The sequence below is a fragment of the Eleginops maclovinus genome, chromosome 22, assembly GCF_036324505.1.
Source record: "Eleginops maclovinus isolate JMC-PN-2008 ecotype Puerto Natales chromosome 22, JC_Emac_rtc_rv5, whole genome shotgun sequence".
NCBI classification, from domain to species: Eukaryota; Metazoa; Chordata; class Actinopteri; order Perciformes; family Eleginopidae; genus Eleginops; species Eleginops maclovinus.
In genome coordinates this window covers 8,259,665-8,287,389 of record NC_086370.1, presented here as the reverse complement: position 1 = coordinate 8,287,389, position 27,725 = coordinate 8,259,665, and the positions used below count along the sequence as shown (strand labels likewise).

Sequence of the window (27,725 nt, the reverse complement as noted above, 5' to 3'; positions counted from 1 at the left end):
GTTTCTTTAGATTAAAAGGCAGTCCTGGACTGAAAAGACTAAAAACGGTTAATATAAACAGCTCTGGTTAGAATTGAGAAGCTGCCATCTGATTTTTTTTATTTTTAACACTGAGCTTTGCTACCGAAAGCGGCAGAACTGTAGAAAATCCGCATCAGTGCTCTCAAAACATTTTTCTTTGCTCATGAGGGAAATGCTTGCACTGTAGAGCCCTAACCAGATTGAATTCCTGAACTCTCAGTCCTATAATACGGCACTTGAGATCCGTGAGTAAGACCAGAGGAGTGGTAGTAATGTACATATTGTGAAAAAACAGTACAGTATAACATAACATGCCATTGCCAGGGCTGCTTATCACTCGACATGCTGCTTTACAGTTACATTTGATACGTTAATCATTTTGACATTAAAGGTCTTATTTTAAAAAATTAAAAAACGAATATAGCAGCGATATTTGCATTGAAAAGTTGAAGTGGAATAATGTCTACTTGAACAGGGAATGAAGTCAAGCACAACAATTTGCGTTCAGTTGTGGAAGTGTAATGGCCACCTGTCGGTTACCCCTAAGGTTAACAGTGTTAGCTCTTAGCCCAGTTAGCCAGTTAGTTAGCTAGGTAGTTATTCATTATAGACAACTTTTTAATCACTCAACTGGCTTGAAGACATTACTCTTTCTTTTTACATTTTAAATGTATTAAGTCGGTTTCTGTACTGTTTTGTGATGCAAGTATTCTGTGGGAGGTTTAAGAACCTGAAGAAGAACATGCTGTACCTCAAGTTTTTACATAGCCACACATGGCACGTTTAAATTAAAATTGAAACAAATAGTTTTCTTTAACTTTTTGTATTCTCCATTAAGATGGAGAATTTTGAACAACAGATAGAGGGGGTGCAGGACTTGTGGATGTGGCCCGTCCTTGCACCCCTCCCTTGGGATCAACCCATCTGCCTCTCTGGCTCTGTGGATCCCTGTGGCCTACCCCTTTACATTTAAACAAACAGCACTGGCTCTGAAAGCAGTCAGCTGTGAGCTCTGACAGCGGGCCGATATTTGACGGAGAAGACAGATCAGGATGTTTTTTTTCTTTTCTTTCCTCTACTGATAAAGGGCCCTGTCAATACACACAAACACACATCCTTATCACTTGGTTAGATTGATTCCCTATCTTCAAACTCCTGGCTTTAACCCTCACCACTACCCTCACCCTGTCCTAAATCCTAATTGTAACTTAAGTAATACTAAATGTGTTTAGTGTGACTACCACACAAAATGGCCACAGGAACACATAACACGAGCAAACACAAACACTCACAAATTGATAGGCTGTCCTTGCCTTGGAAAAGTGGCCTCTCTCCCTGTCTGTTGGTGTGGAATCATTTTGTTCGTCTGAGTGCTTCTCCAGAAAATGGCCCATCGCTCAGCCAGGCCTCAGAGTGGACAGCAGTGCACGAGCAAGCTGGAATGAAAAGAGTTCATAATTTAAGACAGTTTTGCCATCAGATTCAGTACTGTACACACATACTTACTCCATATTAAATATTGTGTTATGTCTTCATGACCAGTTTTAACAGAAATTCATTGGGTACAGGAGGTCAAGTGAATTTCGAGGAACAGTCTAACTGCTGTTAGAAAAAGGAAAGAGAATTGAATGGCAGCTGAGTGTGGTATAAACAATATTGCCAATCTAGTCAGTGGAGAAATTGATTTTCTGACAAGACCAATCATAATCCAATACAATAGCTACAGAATGAAACGGAGGGACATCAGATTGGAAATACGGACGGTTCCAACCTGCTCTTACTTACTCTCATTTGTAGTGGCTATTAGTCTCTTTTAAGAGAGGGCACTTCACTCCATTAGAGATCAGCCTTTTTCAATCTTTACTGCCTTTCCACCAATCGCTACAAAAATTCTTAGATAGGAGGGGGGAAAAAGGAGTGTAGAGAACTGGCTGGCTTTTTGTGACTGATGCCCCCCCTGCAACACCACTGAATTCTCCAAGGCTGTCACAAACACACACACAGAAAGGCACTCACAATCCAGAAACTGAAAAATCACAGCAATAAAGAATCCTTATCAACTGGTGAAGTTAAGAAACATCATATGACCATATCTTATTGAACAGAAATGTACTGAAGATTAGAAACTAACAATGATAAAACTTCTTTAAACCTTTTACAAATACTATTACTTTGTCTAATTGATGTCGATGGCTCTGACACACCTTTAAGTTCTGGGCTAGGTGAGAATAGACTTCATGTTGGGAGGAGACAGCTTACAAGTAGTAGTGTCTTTCATTGCAACAGTTGCAACATTATTAACACCCCATTTCCCTCAGAACACTTTCTCCTCTGCTCTTTTTTAAATTGCATTCATTTTGGCTGCAGACTTGATATGGTTGTTTGAGAATAAGCACACTTTTACTATCAGGGACTGAACAAAATCCAGGGATCTCCACTTACGTTACATAATGGCGTGCAATAGCAAGGTCTATCTTTTATTTCTGTCCGTCTAAAAGGTTTATTAATTGACCTCCATTTGGAGTGCTTTATTTACCCAGAATTGTATTTTGTACACGTTTCTTTTCCATTTGATATATTCCGCTGCAAGTCTTGCTGGAGTTTTGACCAATTCAAACTCACTCTAAGAAATGCATAGACAGTCTTATCTTTCCAAATTATTGTACAAAACACAGTGAAAGCTTGCACAGCTGCCATGCTTCAGTTTCAAAATAAAGCTCCATGGCAATCTCTCTTCCAGGACCGCATCATTCCATTGGAGTTAAACTACTGATAGGCACAGCTATCAGCAGATTGCTTGTTGTCGCTCAGGCAGACTGTCTCTTACCTCAAACTGAGGTCAAGATACAATTCAACACTCAGGCTGCAATGATGACATCAGCCTCCTAGGCTTTACCACTGGGGCTGCAAAGATTGAAGGGCTTTATGAGATGGGTTTCATACCTCCACATCAACCCCAAGCACAGTGTACAGGGCCATATCTCGGGTACATACAAGAGGACTGCAGCTCTGGACCACCGGGACAGCATGGGAAACGGTTGCCCTGAGTAGAATTATGACGACAGACTTCAGTTTTTTCCCCAGAAAGGCAGTCTTATTGGTGTGTGGATGTTATTGCTTCATGATGTAACGTTTTCACTACACCCCTTTGGCCAGAGGTCTAATTTTATCTGGTCCAGGTGGACGAGCAGAAAAAATACTCCAAGCATGGCTTCTCGAAATCAGCAGATTTACGCAAGTGTTTAAGCGGTTTAGAGATGTTGGTAGGCTTGGCATGGTACACACAGTTCTGCAGGGGAGGTCTGTTTAACATCAGCACCTCTGGCATGTCCCAAACCCATTGTACTGCAAGCAATATTTGGGATAATGTGCTTAATCATATTGTAAACACAGTTCACAAACACTATTTCGATACATACGAGATGTATGTTTATTTGGAAGTTTGAAACAGTTTCAAAGCTGAACCGCACTCTGGCTTTTCAGCAGAACATAAATCACTTTTGTATAATTTCCCCCCACTTACTGTTGGAGCCTTGCAGATGAAGGACACTTAGTCTTGTTTCAATATGAGTAAATTATTGATAAGCTCATTTCAAATGTGATATATGGCTTAGTGTGTCACCTCTATGATTAATTTAAGGGTTCTCGTGAATCACCTGCTTCAGCATCTCTGTCAAAGCACTCTTCAGTAACTTGTGAAACCGTTAGAAATGCTGCTCTAACATTTGGTCTAAATTATTTAACCAATTACTTCTTAACGAAACAACTACTTTAAGATACCCAGTTTATTCCATGTAGTTTTAACACCACAATATGATAATCATAATGAAGTCTGGTCACAATTTATCTTAGCTTTTAATGGGATATTGTCAACTTTTTTGCTTTTTTTTTATCCTTCAGTGGTAAGTAATAACACACAACAAGGCACCACATGAAACTAAGCTGACCATAAAGTACATTTCATAAGGCAAAGCGGAATGCTTTTCCTGGCCCAGTTTCTGTTTGCTGTATCTCGACAACATAAAGTGTTTTCACACTCACACACTCTACCATTAGCATTCAATTTGCTACCGCCCAATAGTTAAGCTGTCATCAAAGCTGGTATTATCAATTTTACCCATAGTTAGATCTAAATCACCAGGGTCAAGTAGCTGATATCACATGTATAAAGTATTTGTAGTTTATATCTTTTACTTTACTTAGCTCTGACTTAATTATATAGCTTCCCTTTCATCTCATTTGCAGTAAATTACATATTGTAGGTCAGAATAAAGCAAGCCACAGGGTGAGAAGGCGCTACATGTGGGAGGCAGTGACAGAGTCCCATAGGTTATGAGAGGCAGGCAGTGAAAGGGTGAGTAACGCTGGTACAATCACATGCCTGCTGGGATGGAAGCGGAGAGCAGACAGCCGGGGAGTAACTGAGAACCCTGCGAGCAGTGTAGGTGTAATCATGGCTCTATTGTAGCGAGCAGCTGGGCCTCTGGAGCTATGAGCAGCAGGGGGCCAAAGCCTGGGCACTGCCCCTGCAAATCACCATGTCTTTAACATTTCTGACAAAATAAGAGCAGAGCATTGTGCTCAAAAGTCGGTTGGCCATGGCCTTTAACAGGTAGAAAAGAAGTCAAGTTGACTTAAAATAACAGAAATGGCATTCCAAAGAATGAGTTTTTCCTGCTACATTTTCAATAAATGAATTAAAAGATTAAGCAGAATGTACCAGGATTTTTGAGTCTTCTGTAGCAGGGTCTAAGGATAGTAATGTAGACAGTGTATCAGTTGATCATGTGTCAGTTAGTTAGTTAGTTAGTTGATTGATTTAAATAAGTTTATCAGTCGAAAAATTGTTCAGCAGGCCTTCCCTCAGACATAATGTCATTTAATATCACTGGTAGAAATGTGGTGGGTGTGTGTTTTTAAGCTAGGCTACTTCCATAACTATAAGAACAACATAATGATAAACAGTGGTGGGAGTTTGTTATTGAGGTGGGCTACTTGAATACACTCATAAGGCACTCATAAAGTTAATAAACACACACACACTCAAGCTTGAACATTGAAACCAGTAAAGACCAGTTTTACATTCAGGAACAAGTATGGTTCATTAAGGTTCTGTGTCTCTCGTTTCATTCATTGGTAAATAAACTCACTCTGTCACAGCCACAATCAATAGAACATGAAGGTATTTAGCAGAAAGCAAGCTTTGGTTTTTATCAACAATCTGTACACTCTCTGGGTATAAAAATCTGGTCCAATGTGACATTTTCCTGAGCACAAAATCAATAGCCTCTATGTTGTAATACATTTCATAGATAAGTAAATCCCAAATAAATTATGAACTTGAGCCTTGAGAGGGATGCTGGTATGGATGTGAAATATTGGTCATTTTTTGGGGAGGTGAAGAATGAACTTGAGTTTGAATGAATCTGATTGTCAAAAATGGAAATGTATGTTTCCAATATGCACTTAGCAGATCACTGGGAGAATACTCACAGGTGTATTTATCCTTAGTGTAAAAACATCCAGCATTAGTTCGGTAGCTGATGGAGACAGATCTCCTTAGAGAGAAGGGAAAATGCAAAGTAAAAGGTATTACTTTTGGAGTCTGTTTTGGTTTTTCTTGAGTAACAGCAACATGCTACCTGCTAAGATGTTTATAATTTCCTCATAAACCTTTGATGTTTCACATCCGGGCTGATAATGACTCTTATAAAATAAATTACAAATCTTATTTAATGGTGATAATTTTATTTTTCTATATTTAGCTGTCTCCTCTCACTCTGCTTTCACTAGCAACATAATGACTCCATTGCCAGCATTGTGTTTCGTTAATTTGCATAATGTTTTGAACAAATCATGCACTTATTTTGGGCTTTTAGCTTATGGACCTGAAGAGCATAATTTGCCTTCACACAGGTGTATGAGTGAATCTGGCTTCAGTTGTCCCACCACTAAAGTGATGTATAAATGAATTGAACCGTTGTTATTGGACAGAGCATCAACTAACACAATCGTGAATACTCCCTTAAGGACTCCGTAGAGGAGAGAGTTGAGGTTTAACCACTGGAATCCATTACATTTAAAGCCTCAGCCCTCAGTGGATTTCAGCCTGTCATCCCTCCGGGTCCCAGAGATAACGTTGGGCCATATAGTGTTGAGGTCTAGCCAGACTTTGGCTCTCCAGGGCCCAGATGTCATGTTGAACCAGGGATTTTGCGTGCATGAGAACAGCCCTCTGCTGCTTCCTTCAATCCAGGCAGTAGAGACAGCAGTGCAAACACCACCATATTATACAGCAGAGGCACTGTTAGGTGAATAGGGACTGCCTTTATTATAGGTAGCACGGCTGTTAGCATGCCTTCCCTTTCATACGCTCATATCTACACTTTTGCTGTCTTCACTCACCTTTTTCTCAGTCATTGTTTTTCTCAATCCCTCTCAATTTGTTGTCCGTCTGTTTTTTTTCGTAATTTCCTGACTTGTCTTGTATCTCCTAAGTTAGTTGAAACATCACATATACAGTAGATACAATAAATATTCAGACCACTTTATTACTTCATAGGACCATCATTGGCAGCAATTTACTCTTCTGTATTGGTCTTCCTATGTATCCCTTTTGTAATGCAATCCTCCCTTGCAAATCAATCAAGATCTGTCAATAAGGACACTGTTTTCATTTGGGTTCACTCTATAGGAGCCACCAAAGAGCATTTAAATATCTAGTGTTGTCTTCACTCTGTGACTCCATGTACTAACACATGGCATTTTGGTTGACTGCATCCTGTAGTAGGATCAAACTCCGCCCCTAAGAAGAATCCATCCCCCAAGCAAGTAGTAAAGCACCAGCAGTATTGAGGGGGCATGATGTGGAACTTGGCACTCAGACAAACAAGTTACATATTTTGTCTCATTCTGTAGCCTTCTGTGGGCTGTTACAGCTGGAACGACTTCTTTCTTGCCAAGCGACTGCAAAGGTCTGCAGCCATGTTGGGGTAGCTTTTAGGACACTCCAGAACAATGCCCTTATTGCGTATTTACGACTGGCGTTAAAGGGCCAGTTTTCGGACTAATAATTGCGTTTCTCAGACTTCTTCCTTTACACAATGATGCCCACAGTGCTAATGGGATGTAGCAATTTCTTCTACACAATAAAAAATCTATTGAGGGTTCCTTTGACTTCAAGGACTTTTTCCAATGAATTTTGATTTATAGGGCATTGATTATAATTGTATGTGCCTGAAAATATTTGCCAATCTACTGAGTTTCCGAAAGAGAGCAAATAATGTAATCTGTGTAAATGTTCATAATGATCAAATCAAGATGATCATAAACAACAAATATCAAATGTCGTTGTAAGGGTTTTAAAACATATCAGTAAGTCATCTTTTTTAATTGATGCAAGTCAGTAACGTACATGTACAGTGTATCACATCCTTGTTAAGAAGTATCAAGTGTAAGTAATGGCAAAATTTGTTTGAATAAGGTTCATAACACAACAAGGGGGCTGATTAGACTCCAGTCAACACAGTATGCTCTCGCTTTAAATCTCTGTCTCTATAGCTATCTCTATGTACTCTACAGCACATCTCACAGCTCCTTCTCCATAAGTAGTAGCTCTCAGAGGGAAGAGAGGGCGCTTCCTGCAGCGCACTTCAGATAAGACACAGCGGGGAACTCTTCATCCTTTTCCAACTGTCTTATCCCACTTATCATTCTGCTTCCCATAGGAAATAGCCGCCCTTTATTCAAAAGTTACAAAGCACGACCAAAGCATATTGGAAAATGAGCCATGGCTACAGAATTGGCCTCTGCACGTGTGAAAGAAAAGCTATTGACACACTCTATGCTTCTCAACTAGCATGCAGTGGGACCCAGTTTAGCGGCCCCTAGTCTAGCCAAGCCCTGCTGGATATTGTTTATTGTGTGACTCATTTATGGAGAAGTAATTGGACAGTCTTATAGGATAATAAAAGATAGGGATTCATTGCCTTGCATTGTGCACCCAGTCACCCACGTTGACTTGTAATCTGCATCACACTGGTTCAATCAATGGCCTGATGGTGAGGCTATTGAGATCCGATGGAAAGTACAAAAGGCCAACCAGAAGACTGTCTATGACTATGTTTGATAGTAATTGCTCTCTCGTTGCCAGGAGGCCTGCAGTGTGCCCTCTGTAGTGGTGGATTGCTGCTATGCATAGACTTTCTCCGTTAGGACTTCATGACCTGACTGTTTAAATAGGTTGCTTTATTGCTTTTCTCTTAGTATTGAAATGCACCGCTTATCCAAACAGAGCATTTTGACCTTCGAAGCCTTCCAGGGGAATAAAGGGGAAACAAGATAAACACAAATAAGGTGAACAGGTAATGGTTATGTTGTGATTCTGCAGACATCAGAGCCTCCAGAGTCTAATAGAAGCCAAAATATGATATACACCTGCACACACACACACACACACACACACACACACACACACACACACACACACATCTGAAGTACCACGACTGGCACACTGACACAGACTCGGTCATCTGTTCGTCTCAGAAAAGCTTTGAACTGTTGTTGCGCAAACTGCTTTGAACACCTCAGCACTGTCAAATCCGGTAGATCAAAACTGGTGTGTGTGTGTGAGTGTTTACTTATTTGCGTGTGTAAAGTTTTTTTTGTACTTAACCTTGTGGCATTTGACAGTGGGAGGTGTTAATGAGTCATTGTTTCCCAGGCTGCTGTGTAGAGAGATAGAACCCGGCATGCTTTAGGGGAGGGAAGAGATATGAGACATATCACACACTTCCAGATCTCTTCCTACACACACACACACACACACACACACACACACACACACACACACACACACACACACACAAACCTAATGCTAAACTATCTAACTGCCTCCTTGACATCAAAGCGAAGTTGATAAAGCAGACACCCATGCCAGACACGTACAGGTATACAAGTGTGTACATACACAAACAAGCACAAACAGGAATATTTAATATCATTAAGTTGTAGCTGTGCACCAGTGTCAAGCTGCAGGCTTTGGGGTACCTTTTTTATAGGTGTTTCAGTTCTCTCGTAAGCAGAACTTAACAAGCTCAGTAAAAATATCAGAAAATGCAGCTTAGATGTTTAAATCAACTGCAGTTATTGTTGTGGATTAGTAACTTTGTACCTTAGCTCGAGAAGTGAGAAGTGTTTCAGAAAAAAGGTTTGCTTTAGCTGCAACTTTTGTTGTTCCTTGTTCTCTCCTGCAAAAAAAGCTTTTGTCTTCAAATCAGTAAGACAATATGAGAGGTTTCCTACCTTGTTGTCTTGTTCTGTCACATCTGTAGACCCCTTTTCTTTGACTAAACATGATGACAGATTTGCGTAGGCTGAGCAGGAAGAGTAATTCGCTAAAAATGTCAGCTAACTTTAACTACCTAGTTTTGCTGACCTGTTTCTTAACAAAGTCTGAATGATATGCACATTTTTCGAAGTGTATACAGGCAATAGTCCAGGACCACCAGGGCCATTCATGAGAACATTTAAATTATTGTTGATTTTCCAACCACTACACATTGACACAGCCGAAACAGAAACAAAGCATGTAAGGAAAGGCAAGGTGAGATGTATACATCTTTGCATATCCTGCAGAAACTTACTATTCCAGTACCAGTATTGGCAAAAACATATTTAACAGTAACAATTCTGACTAGCAAATGTCATTATTTTAATCTAAAATAATTCATTCTCAGAATTGACCTGTGCCACAACTGGTGTTCTGTCGCCAAGGTTGAGAAATGGAGCCATATCGGTTTTGTCTCTCTGGCATCTGTTGCTCTCCTCGACTTCCCCTGCAGCTACACCACTTGATCTCTCTCCTCTTTCTGTCCCTCAATTCCCATGTGACTATCTGGCTTAATCTGGTTAGACAGACCAGTTTCCAGCACTGCTCATGCATGTGTAGGGGCCAATGGGACGATGTTAAGGGAGGGAAATCGAGCGAGAAGAATGGCGAAGGCAGGGCAACCAAAGCAGTGAATGTGCAGCAGCTGTAATGTAAAGTCATGCAGCAGGAGGCAGTTGACCCTAATTTGCTGTTAAATTGAGGTGATGGACCTCTGTGGGGTCAAACGTCTAAACACACATTTTGCCCACATTTTTGTCCTTCACACATACAGTATGTCCACAGGCAGTGTCAGCAAATCGACATACACATGTTCTAAGCCAAAAGTTCAAACAAACACACATTTATACATATAACACAAGTTTGCATGCATACAACCCCCCCCCCCCCCCCCGCACACACACACACACACACACACACACACACACACACACACACACACACACACACACACACACACACACACATCCGACACCTGTGCAGACAGACTGTGGGGTCAACTGCTCTCTTACTGCATGTCACTTAAGCTTTGGCTCAGAGCCCAGTTCCATTCAGCAACATGACCTCACCATGTGGTCACGCTCCCACCCCAGGTAAACAAGGTAACACACTCTGAACTGTAGGTTAGTGTGTAAGAGAGTCTCACACAGTTCCCGGTAAATTACTGGGACGCAATGTTACTTTTTAATTCCTAGCACAGCCTCTACCGGCATCTTACCTGGAAAATTGTCTCCACAAATTACCTTGAATATCAATCCCTGCTCCAACACATGGCACCATGTACTGTATGTGCTAATGGGGTGAGATTGGGAGAATAGGGGCATGTGCAAGGGTTTCTTTCCAGTTATATAGCTGGAATACCTCTCGTGCTCCAGTACAACCTTTTTTTTTTCCTTCTATCTGTAGGCATTTTATTTCCTATTAATTGTGTGTGTGTGTGGCTGCTTTGAGATAAAATTCCAATTAATAAGAATGTTCCTCAAACTCACCGACAAGCTTCTCTACCTGGGGACTGTTTCTTTATATGGCCTCCTGATTTTTCCAATGGGTTGCCACACTGACTATGACCAATGCAGATCTTACTCTGACATGACATGACATTTCTTGACTTTTTTTTCTTGCTTTTAGACATCCAAAGCAATTTTGGGAGGTAAACAGAGAGGCAGTGCTTATATTTTCAGACAGCAAGGTTCGAGGAATATCTTTTTGACAGTTGAATATCCCAAACCATCGAGGGTATTGTGAGAGTGAAATCTGTTTTATCAGAGGAAGTTACAATGCAACAGACCGTCTGTCTAACTGAAATGCCATATCCTGTGTGGCCAAATTAAACTCTGCTGCCTGCTGGCTATGGTCACTTCAGGACCGTCTCCATGCATAGGAGGCAATGAGAAAATTTCAGTTCGAAATGAAAATGTGGTCATTATATTTTGACGCCCATACAGTGGCATTCAAGGTTCCATTTAAGTTTGTTGGACCCCCACGCATCACTGTAACACCATGGCCTCACCTCAGCCTTCTTTGAACCCTTTGAATCCAGATCTTAATGTGACAGTGTTTTCAGAGCTGCAAATCTCCTTTTTATTCTCCCAAAAAACTTGCAGCATGTTCAAAGGGTTTTTATAGCTCTGGTGTTGCGGCTGCACATCTCAATACTGTAGTCCTACCAACCTCACTCAAAGGTCCCCTTTTAGGCAAAATGCACTTTTTGATGTCTTTGTTATACATAAATATGTGTCCCCGATGTGTAAGTAGACTCACAAAGTGTCAAAAAATACAACCCCCTCTCTTTTCCTCCTCACCCACATCTCTAAAAATCGGGGTACAAACGAGCTGACGTCATAACCGAAATGTGGGCTGCTTTACATTAAACTCCTGGCCCACGTGAAACGTCCCAACCTATCATGCCCCATATACAGTCGGGGAGCTGAATCCCCTCCGCAGCAGCTCTGTGTCTGTGTGTTCAGCAGGATGTCTGCAGGAGGGACTTAGAGTTGTTGTATATCTAATACATATAATGTTACTGTTCCAGTGGTAAACACTGAGAAGTGTTTCAGAAAAAATGCTTGATGTGGTTTTGAATATAATGTGGGGTTTAATCACGGCAGCGTTTAGCTGAGTTTCTCCATTAGAAACTTCTCTCTTCAGACAGAGATCATGATGCTACAAAGGGGCGTGGCCAGGTTCAGCTCAGCTCAAATTTAAAGCGATAGTCACAGAATCAGCACTTCAGGAACAGGGCTGAAATAGAGGGGTATGAGGCATACTACAATGGGGGATCTCTTTGGTATTTTGAGCAAAACACTTCACAGACATGTTTTGTATAGATATTGTCCTAAAATAAATTGTTGAAATATAGCATAATAGGAGACCTTTAATGTGTAGGCTTGAGTGATTGACTGAATTTTCATTTTGTGCTAAACTATGCCTCCGAGTGAGAAATAAAGAACTTCAGAGGCAGTTTGATTCAACTGTGTTTTATCTTCAATTATTTTGTCCGTTTGGAATAAGAACATACTTTTGTTTTCTCTACAATTTGCCATTTGGAGCATTAAATTGCCAAGTGGTTTGAACAGCAAAGTAAATCACTGTTTTTATTTATCCATAAAGATTACCTTTCTATTTGCGGTCTTGATTTAAGCACATTACTGCACGGTAAGGATTTGAACATTCACTGTGAAAACTGACATTTTGATCCTTAAACGATGACTTAATTAAGTCCTGATGGATGGCTATGTAGTGAGATAAGCCTTTTGTGTAAACCACACAAAGGTCATCATTTCAGAAGTTGTATATTAGTTCTCACACATCATGCTGTTTGTCAGCACTCAATACTGATACTGTGTGTGAATGTGTGTTTCAGAACACGGCAGTGGGCAAATCAGTGTTCATGGTGAACGCCACAGATCCAGACCAGGGCACAGGAGGCAGCGTTCTCTTCTCATTTCAGCCTCCTTCTCCCTTCTTCTCCATCGACGGGGCCCGGGGCACCGTCACCGTCGTCAAGTCCCTGGACTACGAGACCACGTCAGCCTACCAGCTCACTGTCAATGCCACGGTGAGCAGCATACACATAGAAGACAATCGCTGTCCACCTTAGACACATACTGAATTCTCTTCTGTTTCTCAGGATCAAGACAAAGCAAGACCCCTGTCCCGACTTGCCAACTTAGCCATCACCATCACTGATGTCCAGGACATGGACCCCATTTTCACTAACCTGCCCTACAGCACCAACATAGAGGAGGACGTTCCTTTGGTCAGTATTACAGTCCCAAATAACTCCACACATCCACAGCTTACATTCCATCCATGCAGCTTTTATGTGAATCTATCCGTTTCTTCCTCTCCCATCTATTTCCAACATATTCCACTTATTTTTGACCTCATTGCTCATCCCCAGCTCCTCCTGTCCCGTGTTCATACTCCTCTTTGATTATTCAGGAGGTGTTTTGGGCGGGTGCAAGAGAAACGTGGTAAAAAATCGAGGCCTGAGTTTTTATCGGGGCTGGATATTTCATCTCTCATTCTCACACACACACCCAAACTCTGCCCCTACATACAACACTGCGAGTGTTGGAGTCTGTAATTACTGCGGGAGATTTACAGTTCTGCTTCAGGGATGTGAGGCCTCCAGCAAAGGTCACTGGGGGCTATAGGATTTATCTTCACATTCTGCTGCATGCGTGTGTAGTATGAAGTCCTTGCATTGGAGGAAGTACTAAGCAGTGGAGTCTTGCTGTGACCTTACCTGTGTCTTTATGGCAAGTCTGTTTTTAATGGCTATCTGACACACTGAGTGTCTGTTTTCCCTGTACACCATTATGTTCATTCCTCTGACTCAGCCCTCTAAACTCTGTTCCCAGGTGGCTAATGGTCCGGCTATTGATGTTTCCACTCGTAGAGAGGGAATTACACACAGGGGCATAATGCTGTCCGTCCTTATTTCTGTTCTCTCTGTCTCTATCAGTTTTATTCTGCCTCTCACTAAGTCTCTCCCCTGACTAGCCCCCCACCCTCAGAACCACCCCCTCCCCACTGCATACCCCCTCATCCCTGGCCTGCACGCACTGTAGTAGAAATGTCAAGTGCTACATTTGCATGCATATTAACGGGGCGTGACGGTGTCGACGCCCGGTGTCTCCCCGATTCTCTGATTCATCAACTGTCACCAGGAAGGTCACAACAGGAGGAAGAGGAGGGGGATCTGTAATGGGGGTAGAATGGGATCGAGTTGTTTGGGTGAAAGAAATTAGGAAAAAGGTAGATGGCGTACTAAAGAAGAGAAAGTTAAAAGGAGCGGCGTTGCGTCGGAACACAAAGTTGACATTGGTGAGTGGATTCCAGATTTGTCACAGCAGTTGAGTAGCGTTAAGCTTCAGTAATACTGCCCGGGACTGTTGTAGCTCTTGCCTCCAACAGTAGGGGGCAGTTTTTAATCCTATTACTGCAAAATTGTAGTAGTAGGTCACTGTAAGCGTGCAACCAAAATCTGTGATAGAACCCCTCTGACCCCTCAACTGATAAACGGGAAAGACGCACCATTACAGGCCAACACTGCCGCTTTTACACCCCCCCCCCCACACACACACACACACACACACATGCACACGCGCACGCGCGCACACACACACACACATACGCACACATACACAAGCACACACACACACACACACACACACACACACACTTTCGATGCACTCTTGTGCTATTCTAACAGGCATGTGTCATTTCCATTAGGCAGTGTTTGGCGGTGATAAGCCGAGGGCGTACAGTGACAGAGCGAGTGTCAACTGTTCTCAAGGCCCGTGACATTTACACGTAAAGGGATATCAAACTTGCATCCCTGTCATAGGTCATTTCTCAAAGGTGTGAGTGCGCACACACACACACACATATACAAACCCGCCTTTTCTTCCTCTCAGTTCCTGTTTGTTTCACCGTGTCTGTCTTTCTCTTTTTGTCCAACCAATCAACCCGTCATCTGTGGAAAACTTTGACAAAGGACTGGAAGATTTTTTTCTTTTCTTATTTTTTCAGATGAAATCACAGGGCAGGGTTTTCAGCTGTTAGAGCTGTGAATCCATGCTGCTTGGACTGACGTTTAAGCTCCTTCTAGGAAAACACAATTTGGCTGTCAAATCAATGAGTAGAAAGAGTGCAAAGGAGAATGTGTTGGGGGGGTAATGCACTGTATAGCTAGAAATGAAAGGACGAAGAGGGGGAGAGGATGGTTGGCTCGACTTTGGGGAGATCTGTGTGTGTGTCTCTATATGTTTGCAGGAGGGGGGATTGCACATTTGATGGTTGATTGAACATATTCCACTTGTGTGGACAGCTCGACAATATTGCTCTCATTACTTTAGCATCACTTCTTCTCCTCACTCGCTGTCCCTTATTTCTCTCTTAGTCTGTCCCTGAATCTGTGTGTGTGTGTGTGTGTGTGTGTGTGTGTGTGTGTGTGTGTGTGTGTGTGTGTGTGTGTGTGTGTGTGTGTGTGTGTGTGTGTGTGTGTGTGTGTGTGTGTGTGTGTGTGTGTGTGTGTGTGTGTGTGTGTGTGTGTGTGTGTGTGTGTGTGTGTGTGTGTGTGTGTGTTTCCTTCTCAGCTTGTGATTGGTGTGAATCAGTCTCTCTAAAAGGCTTGTAATTGATTCTCCTGTAATTGGTCAACGACAGGAGATGCTTTGGCAGAAATGGAGCATAAACATGCCGTAGACACAATTTGCAGAATCGATGGGAGGCAGCTTGCCTGGGTGTGAGTGAGAGGGCTAAGAGGGGGATGTGAAGGAGCAAAGGAGGGTGGGGGGGAGAGGAGGAAAGCTATTGGGAAGTAGGGAGGGTCTCTCCATCTCTCACTGCAGCACAGGGGTTTTTAAGTATCACCACTGTGTCTGATTGAGGCACCAAGGCTAAGAAAGCTCAGCGGATCAAAGACTTTTCAAACAGTCCTCTGTGTTTCCTTTTCTATCATACTGTCATACCATGGTTGTGTCAAGGTAAGGGCCCTTTGATGAAGCAGGAGAGTTTAAGGGACCAAGAAAGGGGAAATGAAAACAAACAAAACCCTTGATAATCATTGTCAATGTTCCTCTTCGGGCTGAAGTGCAGTGGGGCATTGGAAATAAACTGCGCTTACATTAAAAACTATTGTCTTTGTGGGAGAAAAGTGCTCCCAAAACATATATTGTTTAGAATATAAAATCAAAGAGTAAAAACAAATACAATTGTTTCATTTGCCGATAACTGTGATACTAAGTTTCTTGTCATCGATAACAGGACAGATTAAAGTGCTTCCACTCTCTTTAAAAATGCAACTGTGAGATTACTTGCAGTTTTTACAGTATGTGTGTGTGTGTTTGTCTCTCTGCAGGGCTATGTAGTGCGGAAGATAACAGCCATTGACCAGGATCTTGGCCGACCGAGGGGCATCGGCTACACCATCATCGCAGGTCTGAGTCACATAATCAATCAGCACAGAGAGGGGGAATCGATCACTCCTTATCATAATCCCACAAGCAATAATAGACAAGTCTCATCAAGCACATTAGTCAATACCAGCAGAGAGCCGCCTCAAAATTGGGGAATAGGTTTCCCGTAAGCAGTTATTAATCACTGCCTTCATTTAGTGTTATCATTTACCAGTTGGCTCCGACCATCAAAACAGGATTATGGTTTGTGAGTGGTTTGAGTGACACATTTAACCTTCGGCAGAAGACTGTGATCCCATGATTTTGCTGTTTTTGTCTACTTGTTGTGTGGTGTTCGATTTGTTTTACTAGAAACCTCACACAAGCCGTCGGCGTAAAAGGCGCTGAGATAAAATCTCATGATAATGAGGCCCTTATTAGGTGTAGGTGTTACTATACCTGAGAATTGTACACTACAGGAAATGAGAGGAAGCTACAGTATGCACAATGCTGACAAGGTTATAACTGTGATCCTGCTTTAATACTCCTCAAGAGTTTTCTTACTTCTGCCAAGGATGTGTTTTGTGCCTGCCAGTTATTTTGTCTGTCTCTCTGCCAGGTAGATATCTCCACAACTCATGAACAGATTTCCATTAACATTTTAGTGGGCAGATTCCCCTTCAGGGCAAGGAGCTTTAAGTTAGATGTTGGTGTTGATCTTTACCTAGGATTCTCCCTTCTTTAATATTTAGCATTAACTATGTTGTTACATGAAGTGATTCTAAATCCTTTTCATAGTTCTAATGTGAACTTTAATGACAAAAACTATGTTTTGGGTAATAAGAGCAAGTTGCAAAAGCAATATGTTATGGCACTAGTTTTGTTTTTAGGCCCATTTATCTTTCCGTGCTGTATTGCAACCACATTGTTTTACTGCTCAGGGTTTTGCTCAATAACACTTCATTGTGACCTCGACAGCTTTCCTCATTAACTTCTACCACTCAAATTTTAAATACTTTCAGTACTCATCGCTGCGCTGACCACTGTTTGTGAAGCTTGTGTAAAAAAAGACCTGAATAGATAAATGTGGCCACACCAGATGAGGAAAGCCACTATGGAAAGAAGCTACAAAAAAGCAACAGAGAAATGTTTGTTGTGATGAAATGCTTTCCAAGGTTGTTTTTATAACTACATTAAGTCACAACTCAGATTAATGCTGTTGTCATGTTTACGCATAACCAGGTTATCTAACTCACAGGAAGATTGGAATGGATTAAGCATAACTAGGTTAACAATGCTCAGCAAAATGGCAATTCTCTGCATAACTCTTGCGGCAACATCTATAAAACTCTCTCTCTTTCTCTTTGTGTTTATAATGTGCAAACAGAAGGTGGAATATATATTTATCTGTATGGCTGTCAAAATCCTCAAAATCCTTCTATATAGTAGCTTCACTATCAAACAACTTTAATGATGGGAAATTATTTAATTAGCTATTCTTACCTAAATCTGGATATTTGTGACTTATTTGTAGGCATTAAAGCAACTGCATGTGCCTTTATCAGAAGTCTCAGTGATGCAGAGAGAGAACCTCTTCACACCTGTTATTTAAATATGTGATCCATATGTCTTCTGTTTATTCCTGTCAAAACAATTTCAGGATGTGGCTGTTTGAACAGGTTTCTGTTAGATGCACTCCTCTTTTTTAAAGTTTTTGCGTACCCCTCCTAGTAAACTCCATATTCCTATTCGGATAAAACACAGCATATTTGACTCGGTGGTCCGTGCACTGATGTAACATCGCTTTAACACCCCTGTAGGGTGTTTATTTCCATCACGATCAACGCCTCGCTCCTGAAGGACTAACAATCCCTCGGAGATCCTTCAGGGTTGAACATTGATCTGTGGTGGAAATAAACACCATTGGGAGGATTACAGCATGTACACTGTATCCTTTAAACTCTGCATGCCCCCTGTCGAGCCCAGAGCGGCCAGGATGGAAGGACATCGCTGCCTCCCGTATTGCCAGCTGGCTGATAAGGGCTGGCACTGCTTGATCAGCCCTGCTGCTCCATGGGAATTTTGGGTGATGAAGATATTCATTGTTATGCCATCTGCTGAGTCACTGCCTGACCTCACGGCTGAACGGACAAATTTGACCCTGTGTGTGTGTGTGTGTGTGTGTGTGTGTGTGTGTGTGTGTGTGTGTGTGTGTGTGTGTGTGTGTGTGTGTGTGTGTGTGTGTGTGTGTGTGTGTGTGTGTGTGTGTGTGTGTGTGTGTGTGTGTGTGTGTGTGTGTGTGTGTGTGTGTGTGTGTGTGTGTGTGTGTGTGTGTGTGTGTGTGTGTGTGTGTGTGTGTGTGTGTGTGTGTGTGTGTTCCGTCATGTATTATTTGTGAGAGTCCATGCTACAGTGCACAGCCCAGCCCACTTTTTCATGGAGCTCACCATAAACACTTGGCTCCTATTCAGTGCGCACACCTACTCAGTCTTACTTACCATCTGCTGCCACATGTTTTATTGTTGTGTGTGTGTGTGTGTGTGTGTGTGTGTGTGTGTTGTTTGCTGTTTGCTGCAAAGTTGAAGGGCTGAGTTAAGCTCTAGAGGAGAAGAGCATTAAAAAGACATTAATTAGGTGTTGCGATGTATTCCCAGTCGTTGCAAAATCAAGAGTTATAGCACCGCACCGAGCCCTTATGGAGATAGAGCCTGTAGGCTTGATAAAATCATTATAAGTTTGATAGATAATGGAAGTTGATGGGTGATGCGGCGCCAATAGATAAAGGTGGGAGGGTAAGGTTGTCAGATCATTTCCAAATGTGTGTGTGGTTCCCTATGTGTCTCCGTCAATCCAGGCTCTTGTGCTGTGCTGCAGTCAGATTAGTGCGAGGGCATGCTTGTTTGCAGACTTAAGTGTGACTCCGCACAACAACCCCCACGCCATCCAGATCCTCGCACCGAGTGTCCTCAGAGAGTGCGACTCGCTCCTGCGGGACTCGTCTCATTAGTTCAGTAATTAAGATAAACGAGGTTTTAATTGCAGCTGTGATTTATGCTAATGATTGTGGGACTCAAGATGAGGATTTCCTCTCCCTCCTCCAATCAGAGGGCAGATCTGGGATTTGCTGTGTACAAGAGATAGCATCACATTAGAGCTTTGCCTCCAATGTTGCAGTTGTTATGGTTTGATAGTGGAGATGCTGGGGGTGGGGTTGTGATGATACAGTACATCCCTACTCCACAGGGTGTGATGTATGTATGATGTGACCTCTGACCTACTGCTGTCATTATACAGTATATTTAGATCGCTAAAATCATTACTGATCCCATCTTCCTTTAGGCAAAGAAAAGTCAGATCCACAATGCTCCAACAATAACAAATCCTCCCCCCATTAATAGTGGAAACAATGTTTTTATTTCATGCTTGTAGAGGATGTTGCCCTAAAGGTGACGGCAACTAATCACCTTATACACATCATTGTAAATGCTGCTATAACTGCATCTTACATTTCCTTGTTTGATAAAGGGGCGAAGTAAACCTCTGCACATCTCGATTGGGATTTACAGTATGATTATCAAATCTTAAAGACCAGTTAAAAAGCTGCACTAACCACGTGAAATGCTTGCAGAACTATTAAAAGAAACAAGAAAAAAACAGTTATTAGTTTCCTTTCTTCTAATTCACCAGTAATCATGTTATTATGCCTCACTGAGAAGCTGCTGGACTGAAATTTAAATATTGGGTGTTAGAGTTTTTCATGATTAATGTATTTGAGAAAGCTGTGCAGAACCACTGTCAAATAATAGTTATACAGGTGCTCTGGTAATTATCGATATTACCTAGTTCTGTTCTGGTTCTAATACTGTTGGGCCAATATATGATGTGCGATAAAAAGCCAAAAGCACTGATGCGAAACCCTCACTTAAACACAATCGATATCTTCCGCATTACAAAATGGAATATTTCCTTCATCATTCGAGTCAGAGAAATTTGGCCCCTGGCAATATAATATCAAGTGATGTTTTTACAGTTATATTCATTAAAGAACTGTTTAAAGGGTCTGATTCAGGCTCATGCTGGTAAGTGGCCCATTAGGAAATTAATCCAGGAAGAAGAAGAATTCTACAGGTATCTCTTTAGAAAAGCACATCAGTAATATCAGCCTGCTCAGTCCTGCTTCCCTCGTTTGCCAAAACTCCAGGTCCTCTTGAAATGTAAAATGAGCTGTTACCATCAAAGTAGCAGCAGGATTTCCTTTCTTTAGCCTTGTTTTAACATGTGTATTTATACAATGACATGATGATTTGATAAGTCTACGAAGGAAGTCGGCCGAGGTCCATTCGTATTTCATTGTTCCACAATCCACATTTAAGTAGTTCCTCTGTCTCTCAGATCCACAGAAATAAGCCTTGTTTACAGTCATGTTTTCTACCCTCCCGCTTGGAGGTGTAGTCTTCTCACATTGGTTGACTGGTAACATTTGATATATTGATTATTCTCACAAACCTCAAAGAGGTTTTGGCAATAACTCACAAATAAGTTCAGATGTATTTTTGTTTAAATTGCAGCCTACAGCGTACCAAATAAAATCAACAACGTACATTTCCATCGTTTTATCAATATGTTTATCAATTTCAAAAGTACCATACCGCTAACATACAGTTACATGGAACTTGTATGCAAAACATATTTTTCATTTAAAGTAGAAGAAATCCAGACAGTAACTTCTGAATAATAATAAGGTTGTTCTTTTAGAAGAAGTGCAGGCAAACCGCTGAGCAGCCCCTTTTCTTCTTTTATCCTACTCATGCACATGTGTAGGTGCTCATTGGCGAACACAGGACTTAGTTTTAAACATTTTCGTAGCAGATACAGCTGACGTACAGCTGAGGCCAATCCAAATATGGTCAAGGTGTTCAATACTATATTGGATAGACTGTAGCCAACGCGTACAGGTTAAATGCATGATACTGTGATCTCTTTCACATCTAGTGTTATTCTCTCAGGCAAAATGTTTACTGATGGTGAAAAATACATTTTGATTGTCTGAATTATTGGAGCCATTAACTGGATTACCTGCGCCCTATATTTGGCACAATTTGACCTAACTGAAAGAGGTATCAGTGGTTCCTATTACAGAGAGATGTTAGCAAACAAGTCTTGTCCAAGAGTTAGGACATGAGTTAAACCCTTTTGTAAACTTTGTTTTCTCTCTTCACTGTGCTGTAATGATAGTGTAAGAGCAAGCAGGGAAAAATCAGCCAAATATCCCACAGAATGAAAGGACGTCCCCGGAGCCTTTCATGTCAGCCTCTTTTTTATCTGCCTGTTCTTGTTTCTATCTCTTTTGTCACACAAAAGCGCAACTAATCCCATCTTAAGCCCTTTTCCATCCCTACCCTTTTCTTTCCTTTTAGATGATGCTTCCCCTCTCACTGCATCTCTCCATGTTGAAAAACTGCAGCAAAGAAATTGTCCAAGTAATCCAACTCCTAGTTCTTATAATATCTTGCCTGACCGCATTGGATTTTAATTTGCAGCAACTCAAGCAGAATAATTGGCCAAATTGATAAAAGATGATAACTCAATTTCCCTATTTACTAAATAAATCCTACAGTATTCAGAAGTTTTGAAGATGCTGCAGACTGACACCTCATTATGCGCTGACACAGTGTAGCCTCAGGCGTCCACATGGCTTTTTCCTGGGGAAGCCTGTGAACCCCCTGTCTGCCCCTGCCACAGAAGAGAGACACATGACCCTGTCCTGTGCTGTTGATCTGAGTGAGACGACTGGCCTTGTGTCTCAGTCTCCCTCAGATCATACAGGTCAGACGGGCATGCCTATGCCATTTCCCGCCTGGACAAGCTGATAAGCAGTAAAGGCGATTATTTCCCCCGCCTGCCTTTTCACACACATCCTGTACTGCTACACCCTGATGCTCTGATTCCATACTGCCTCACTCCTATCAGCACGCGCGCTGTAATATGGACAAGGCTAATGCCTGTTATTCTATGGGGAGCTCTTATTGTGAATGCCGCATCGCTGGGATTTCTCTGCGTTTTCAATTAGACGCTCTGAGGCTCTCCGCAGTCTGTGGCTATGTAATCTCTGGGAGAAGGCAGATAGTCTGCGGGACACTGCTCAAAACACAATTCAAAGTCTAGTCGACTCTGGGAGAGCTGAGCAGGTGTGTGAACCAAGTGCAGACCTCACTGGGATATGATACTGATACTGTATACTGATGTCTCATACAGCAGGTTCCATCATTTGACCCATCTTTATATTCATTCATTCATTTAAACTCACTCCATATCCCACAGTTGCATGCACTTAATATCACACAACAAATACTGATCATAAATCATACAAAATAAAATGTTATGGTATGTATACTTCAATAAAATAATAATCACGTTAAAATGAAGAAAATAAAAAAATATTTGATTCGTTTGCCAAAGTTCAGTAGGAATCCTCCATCCTGTACCTCAACCTCAAATGTTTTTTTATTAAAATGATATCCTTTACATGTATATCAGTCTTTTCTATTGCCGTTAGAGGCTCTCCTTTCATCTTCATTTATCTACGGGATAAAGGGGTTACTGCCTGGCTTTGAGAAGTGTTATCCTCAGCTATCTGCTTCTGAACACGCACATTTACAGATGCCAAACCCAATTTCCTCTGCCTCTGTCTTCCACCCAGCTGTTGTTTTGTACAGTGTGCAGAAAAAGATTTTTGTATCGACTAGCAAACTGCAACAAAATATCAGATAGGAGGTTAAATCCCATGTACTGTAGTCTACTTTTAGAGACAGAAGTTCTCACACACACATGCACAAACAAAGTGAATAGATAAGACCCTGTCAGCTCAATGCTTTGTTGAATAGAGAACATGTGACACCTTGAGCCGATAGATCACAGCCAGCAATCAATGTGTTTTGTCTGTGACGAGGTTGAGAATCATTTAAGTTTATATTGTGTCATCTGTTCATTGTTCCAAGTAAGTGATAAGACCATTACTCCGGGAACAATGCCTGTCATTGAGACACATGTTCAGTTACAGGTAGTGGTACCCCTGACTTTCCACTCTTCTGTGAAAGTAAATGTGCCATTTACGTGAGTGGGAAAGGGGAGTCTCAAAACAGGTAACTGATTGGTTCTTTGGGTAGAGTGCTTCAAAGACAGGTGAGGGAGTTGGGTGATATTGAGAACCTCCTACAGCGAGTATCACCAAATATCCGACTGCAAAACAGACTGAGAGATAATTTTGTCTGGACCGATATCTACTAATTAAATGAGAATAACTAATAATTTTAATGGAGTGTTGTTGTTTCTCGATTGTCAGGTGCAGCCATTTAATCAGCAATGGTCTCACTCAATTGAACCATCAAATTTGATAATTTACCGTCAGTAGACTGTTCGCTACAAGTAACAACAATGTAAGACAGCGCTTTTACAACACATGTCATCATTGACGTCATCACACACTCACTGCAGGGGCTGGGTATTAAAAAACTGAGGTCGAGCCCCATGGTAAGAACAGCTAGACTAAGGCTATATAATGACAATTTTTGTTCACACCTAACATACCCATTGTATGTGACATGGCTTCACAGATGCATTAAGTTATGCATTTCTCACCCTACAGTAATGTAAACAGAATGTAAACAATGACAACATACAGCTCCGGAAAAAATGAAGAGATCACTGCAGAATTATCAGTTTCTCCCGTTATACTTTTTATAGATATGTCTTTGAGTTAAATGAATGTTTTTGTTTTTTGATTGTATTTTATAAACTAATGACAACATTTCTCTGTGTTGGAATTCAACAAATACTGGAATGGCTGCCATACATGTAGAGATAAAGATTTAGGAAACATTTGGAGTGGTCTCTTAATTATTTCCGTAACTGTATTTTCTAAACTGTATCCTCATCCACTCATTAAATTCAGTCTAACTTCACTTTGTCTAGCATTGACTCCCTTCTGATAAAGCAGACAGGTAGCTATGGAAGTAACACTTCTGTACACAGTGCATCTAACCATCTTTGTCAACCAAACAGATTGTGATACTTTTGCAAAAAAGGACATTTGTGCTTTCATCCGCCATGTATTGTTTTAGAATATTTGTCCTTGAACCTCTTTTGAAGAAAAACTTTTGATGAAACTACTTCATTGAGTATTCATGAAATTCAGCTCGCCTGCCAATGGCAAGACACCCACAGGGCCATTATCAGCCTGCATCACACACACAAAAACACATACAAATGCCCTGGTAGCTGTCATACACTGATGGGTGTGTGTCAATGCACAGATGAGCATGTGCGCAAGCAAGTCAGTGTATGTGAGAAGCCGATCATGAAGGTTCAGAAGTGCGTGTGGTTTGAAGACAATAACTGAAACCTCATCATCAACATGATTTGCCTGTAGGCGTAATCCTTAAAAGTGACACTAATTTGTGTACATTTAACAAAATACACACAATCTTAGCCCCAAGACTCTGAGCACTGGCTGCATGCCATATCACATTACTAGAATGTTCCAACGCCCCCATAGTGTTGTCAAAAACTCGAGAAAACAGTTGTCACTGGCTTAGTCATGGCGATTACACTTGCAGAACTCCTGCTTCGGCTGTCCTTAAAAGCTCATTGCTCGGAGAAAGTCATTGTCATCCACTTGTCGCACACACGATTGAGTTCATCAAATCAAATGCCTTTTTTTCTTCTGTTCTCTTGGGCAATCCCGACATAATAACTACACGTATGTTTTCCACTTTGGCGACTCAATCCACTTTCCCGTTTCTGACCTTTTTATTTTCCCTTTCTGCGTTCACTCATTTGCTCTTTGTTAGAAGTGGAATTTCAATGAGGGAACTGTCCTCAGTAATTGAGCACTCATTTTATTGTTCATGACACAAGAATCTAAATGTGTTTGTCAATAGATAAAAAGAAATCTGCACCCATCCCTTTCTTTATGCTTTGGTAATGCTGCAATTTTTCAAAGTGGCAAATTATCGGATTACTTTTATCCCGTAATTGTAATACCAACTATTAAAGCTAATCGCACACATACTAAATCTGCACCACAAGGAAATAATGGCTGCTATTGCGTCGATGCTTGTGGGCATTTATTTATTTATTTGTGTGTATGTGCACTTGCATTTGAGTACTCGGCACTAGACAAAATTATGGCATGTTTTCTCATTTTCCAGTCCAGTACTGTCAGTAATGCGAGAGCATGGCTATACCCCCAGAGTCTCACATCATGGAATCAAACTTTGCCAGTTATGCACTCTGATACACACACATTTTCACACCTTATCTGCATAAGAATTCAGAAAAGAAACACACCTGCTTTTAGTATGAATATCAAATGCAAAAAAAAAGAAGTTTGCATTTATTTGTGCTGAATTTGACTGTGTGCATACCTGAGAGCAGCAATTTCCAACCCTTAATCTAATCACAGTGTCCTGGCCGATCACTTGAGAACACTTTCTATCAGCAATTAGAATATGATTATATTTTCCTCTCAGTGGGACTTCTGAGTCGCTGCATAATTTCAGTCTGTCGCTTTGGTCAGAGAGGTGGAAGACCGTTCTGTGGAACCTGAAGCAGTAAGTCAAATCCTCTTGCATACAGAGAGAAAAACCAACAGTCTGCTGTCACCGTGCACATGTACACTACAGCACAGCCCTTGTGCTGTTGCAGTGTGTGTGTTTGTGTAAAAAAACACTCGCTGCTTGGCCAGGTGAGTGCTCAGTCGTCCGGGTAAGGAGCGGCTGTTGAAGTGGATTGGCATGCAAGTCAGGCCACTGAAGCTGACAAACCAATTTAAAGGCATGATGCCCACACTAAGAGTCCCGGTGCACATTACCCCCCCCCCCCCCCAATACTACCACCACTGTTCGTTATTAACATCAACTCGTACCTCTGCCAACCGGGCAAAAAGGACATTTTGGAATGAATGTGTCAACTTTTTTTCGCTTAAAAGGAAAACTGAGTCATATCTTTCCAAGTTTGATCTTACGACAACAAATCTTAGGACAGCATTCATATGCTTCTTGGATTGTCCCGTTTGACAAGTTGGGAAGAAGCGGTTTGGACTTTATTGTGTTCATGAGCAAAGAAGATGTGTTGTATTTGATTGCTAAGAGAGTTCAAACATCAAGTTTATAGCTGTGATTTAAAAAAAAACCCACATTTTTTAATCGATTTAAATAAACAAATAAACTTAAGTATACAGAACTATGATCTTTCCCTAAACCTTATCAAACCTTAACGAGACAGCAGGCATTTAATCTGAAAAAAGGAATTGAAATTTAAAGGTACAGTCAATATCGTGCTGACTAGTCATTCTCGAGTAACCTTGAATTTAAAGTATGATGTGTAAGTATATGTTTTTTTTGTGATGTTCAGAACTTGACTAATGCAGGAGTTGCACTGCACTCACCTTTCTCCAGTTCCACAATTAAATAGATTATGTAAGCTGGATGTAATCAGCAGTAGTTTTTGTCCGTTCCACCTCCCTCCCTTTCTCCACCTTTTGGCCTCAATCCAGGCTAATTACCCCAGGGCGCTGCTCTCTCTGCTGGCCTGCCTCCCATTTCTACGCCCCCCTCTGTGCACTCTCTGTAGCTTCCCTCCTCTCCATTCCAGGCTAGGTACATGGCAATAATAGAGCAGTGAGTGGGGTGCAGGGAACACAGGCATAGGTTAATCTGTTGACCCCAGCCGTTGTGCACTGTAGACTCACCATCTGACCATGTTTCTAAACTATCTTAAGAAAGTCATTTTTAATCCCTCGAACTGCACCTCAAGGTTCGTACTGTGCCCTACTTGGAAATAATTACTGGGAAAACACAATGAGAATTCAGCAGTAGTGTTTTCTTAATGCTTTTCAAATCACTTGTTCCACTGCTTGTATGTTTTATTAAATTGAGTTAATTTTATGATGTTTTTATTTTCCCTACACAGCAGGAATCGTCGTAATGAGTATTTCTCCTATGTTTTTTATTTACATTACAGTTGTTAGACCCTTTTATACATACCTAAATCAGTGGGCAATCCCCCCAGGAGCAATTAGGGGTGAAGTGTCTTGCCAAAGGACACAACGACATGCTGACTGCAGTGGGGAGTGAACCAGTGCTCCCCTGATCTGAAGATCGGCGCACTAACCCACCGAGCCACAGCCTCCCTTATTTATTTGTTGTTATTATTATTTTATTTTTTTAACCCACAACTACGCGGGCCGACAGGTGCTAATACATTACAAAAGCCCAGGCACTTCCATTAGGAGAAACCCGCTTCAAGTTTAACAAATTATGCAAATATAAGAACACAATGTGCCAAAACGACAAAAACAACTTGACAACAAACGCGCAGCATTCAGAAAACATTTACCTATTTCACAC

The 27,725-nt window shown here is 41.4% G+C and overlaps 1 protein-coding gene across 1 annotated transcript in view; it reads left to right on the top strand.

Annotated features, from left to right (window-relative positions):
- cdh23 (cadherin-related 23) overlaps positions 1–27,725 on the top strand; it is a 148,854-nt gene that overhangs the window by 41,389 nt on the left and 79,740 nt on the right. Inside the window, exons 6-8 of the mRNA XM_063875289.1 lie at positions 12,774–12,968; positions 13,041–13,169; positions 16,281–16,359. Coding sequence (XP_063731359.1) covers positions 12,774–12,968; positions 13,041–13,169; positions 16,281–16,359 — 403 coding nt within the window. The remainder of the gene's footprint in view (positions 1–12,773; positions 12,969–13,040; positions 13,170–16,280; positions 16,360–27,725) is intronic.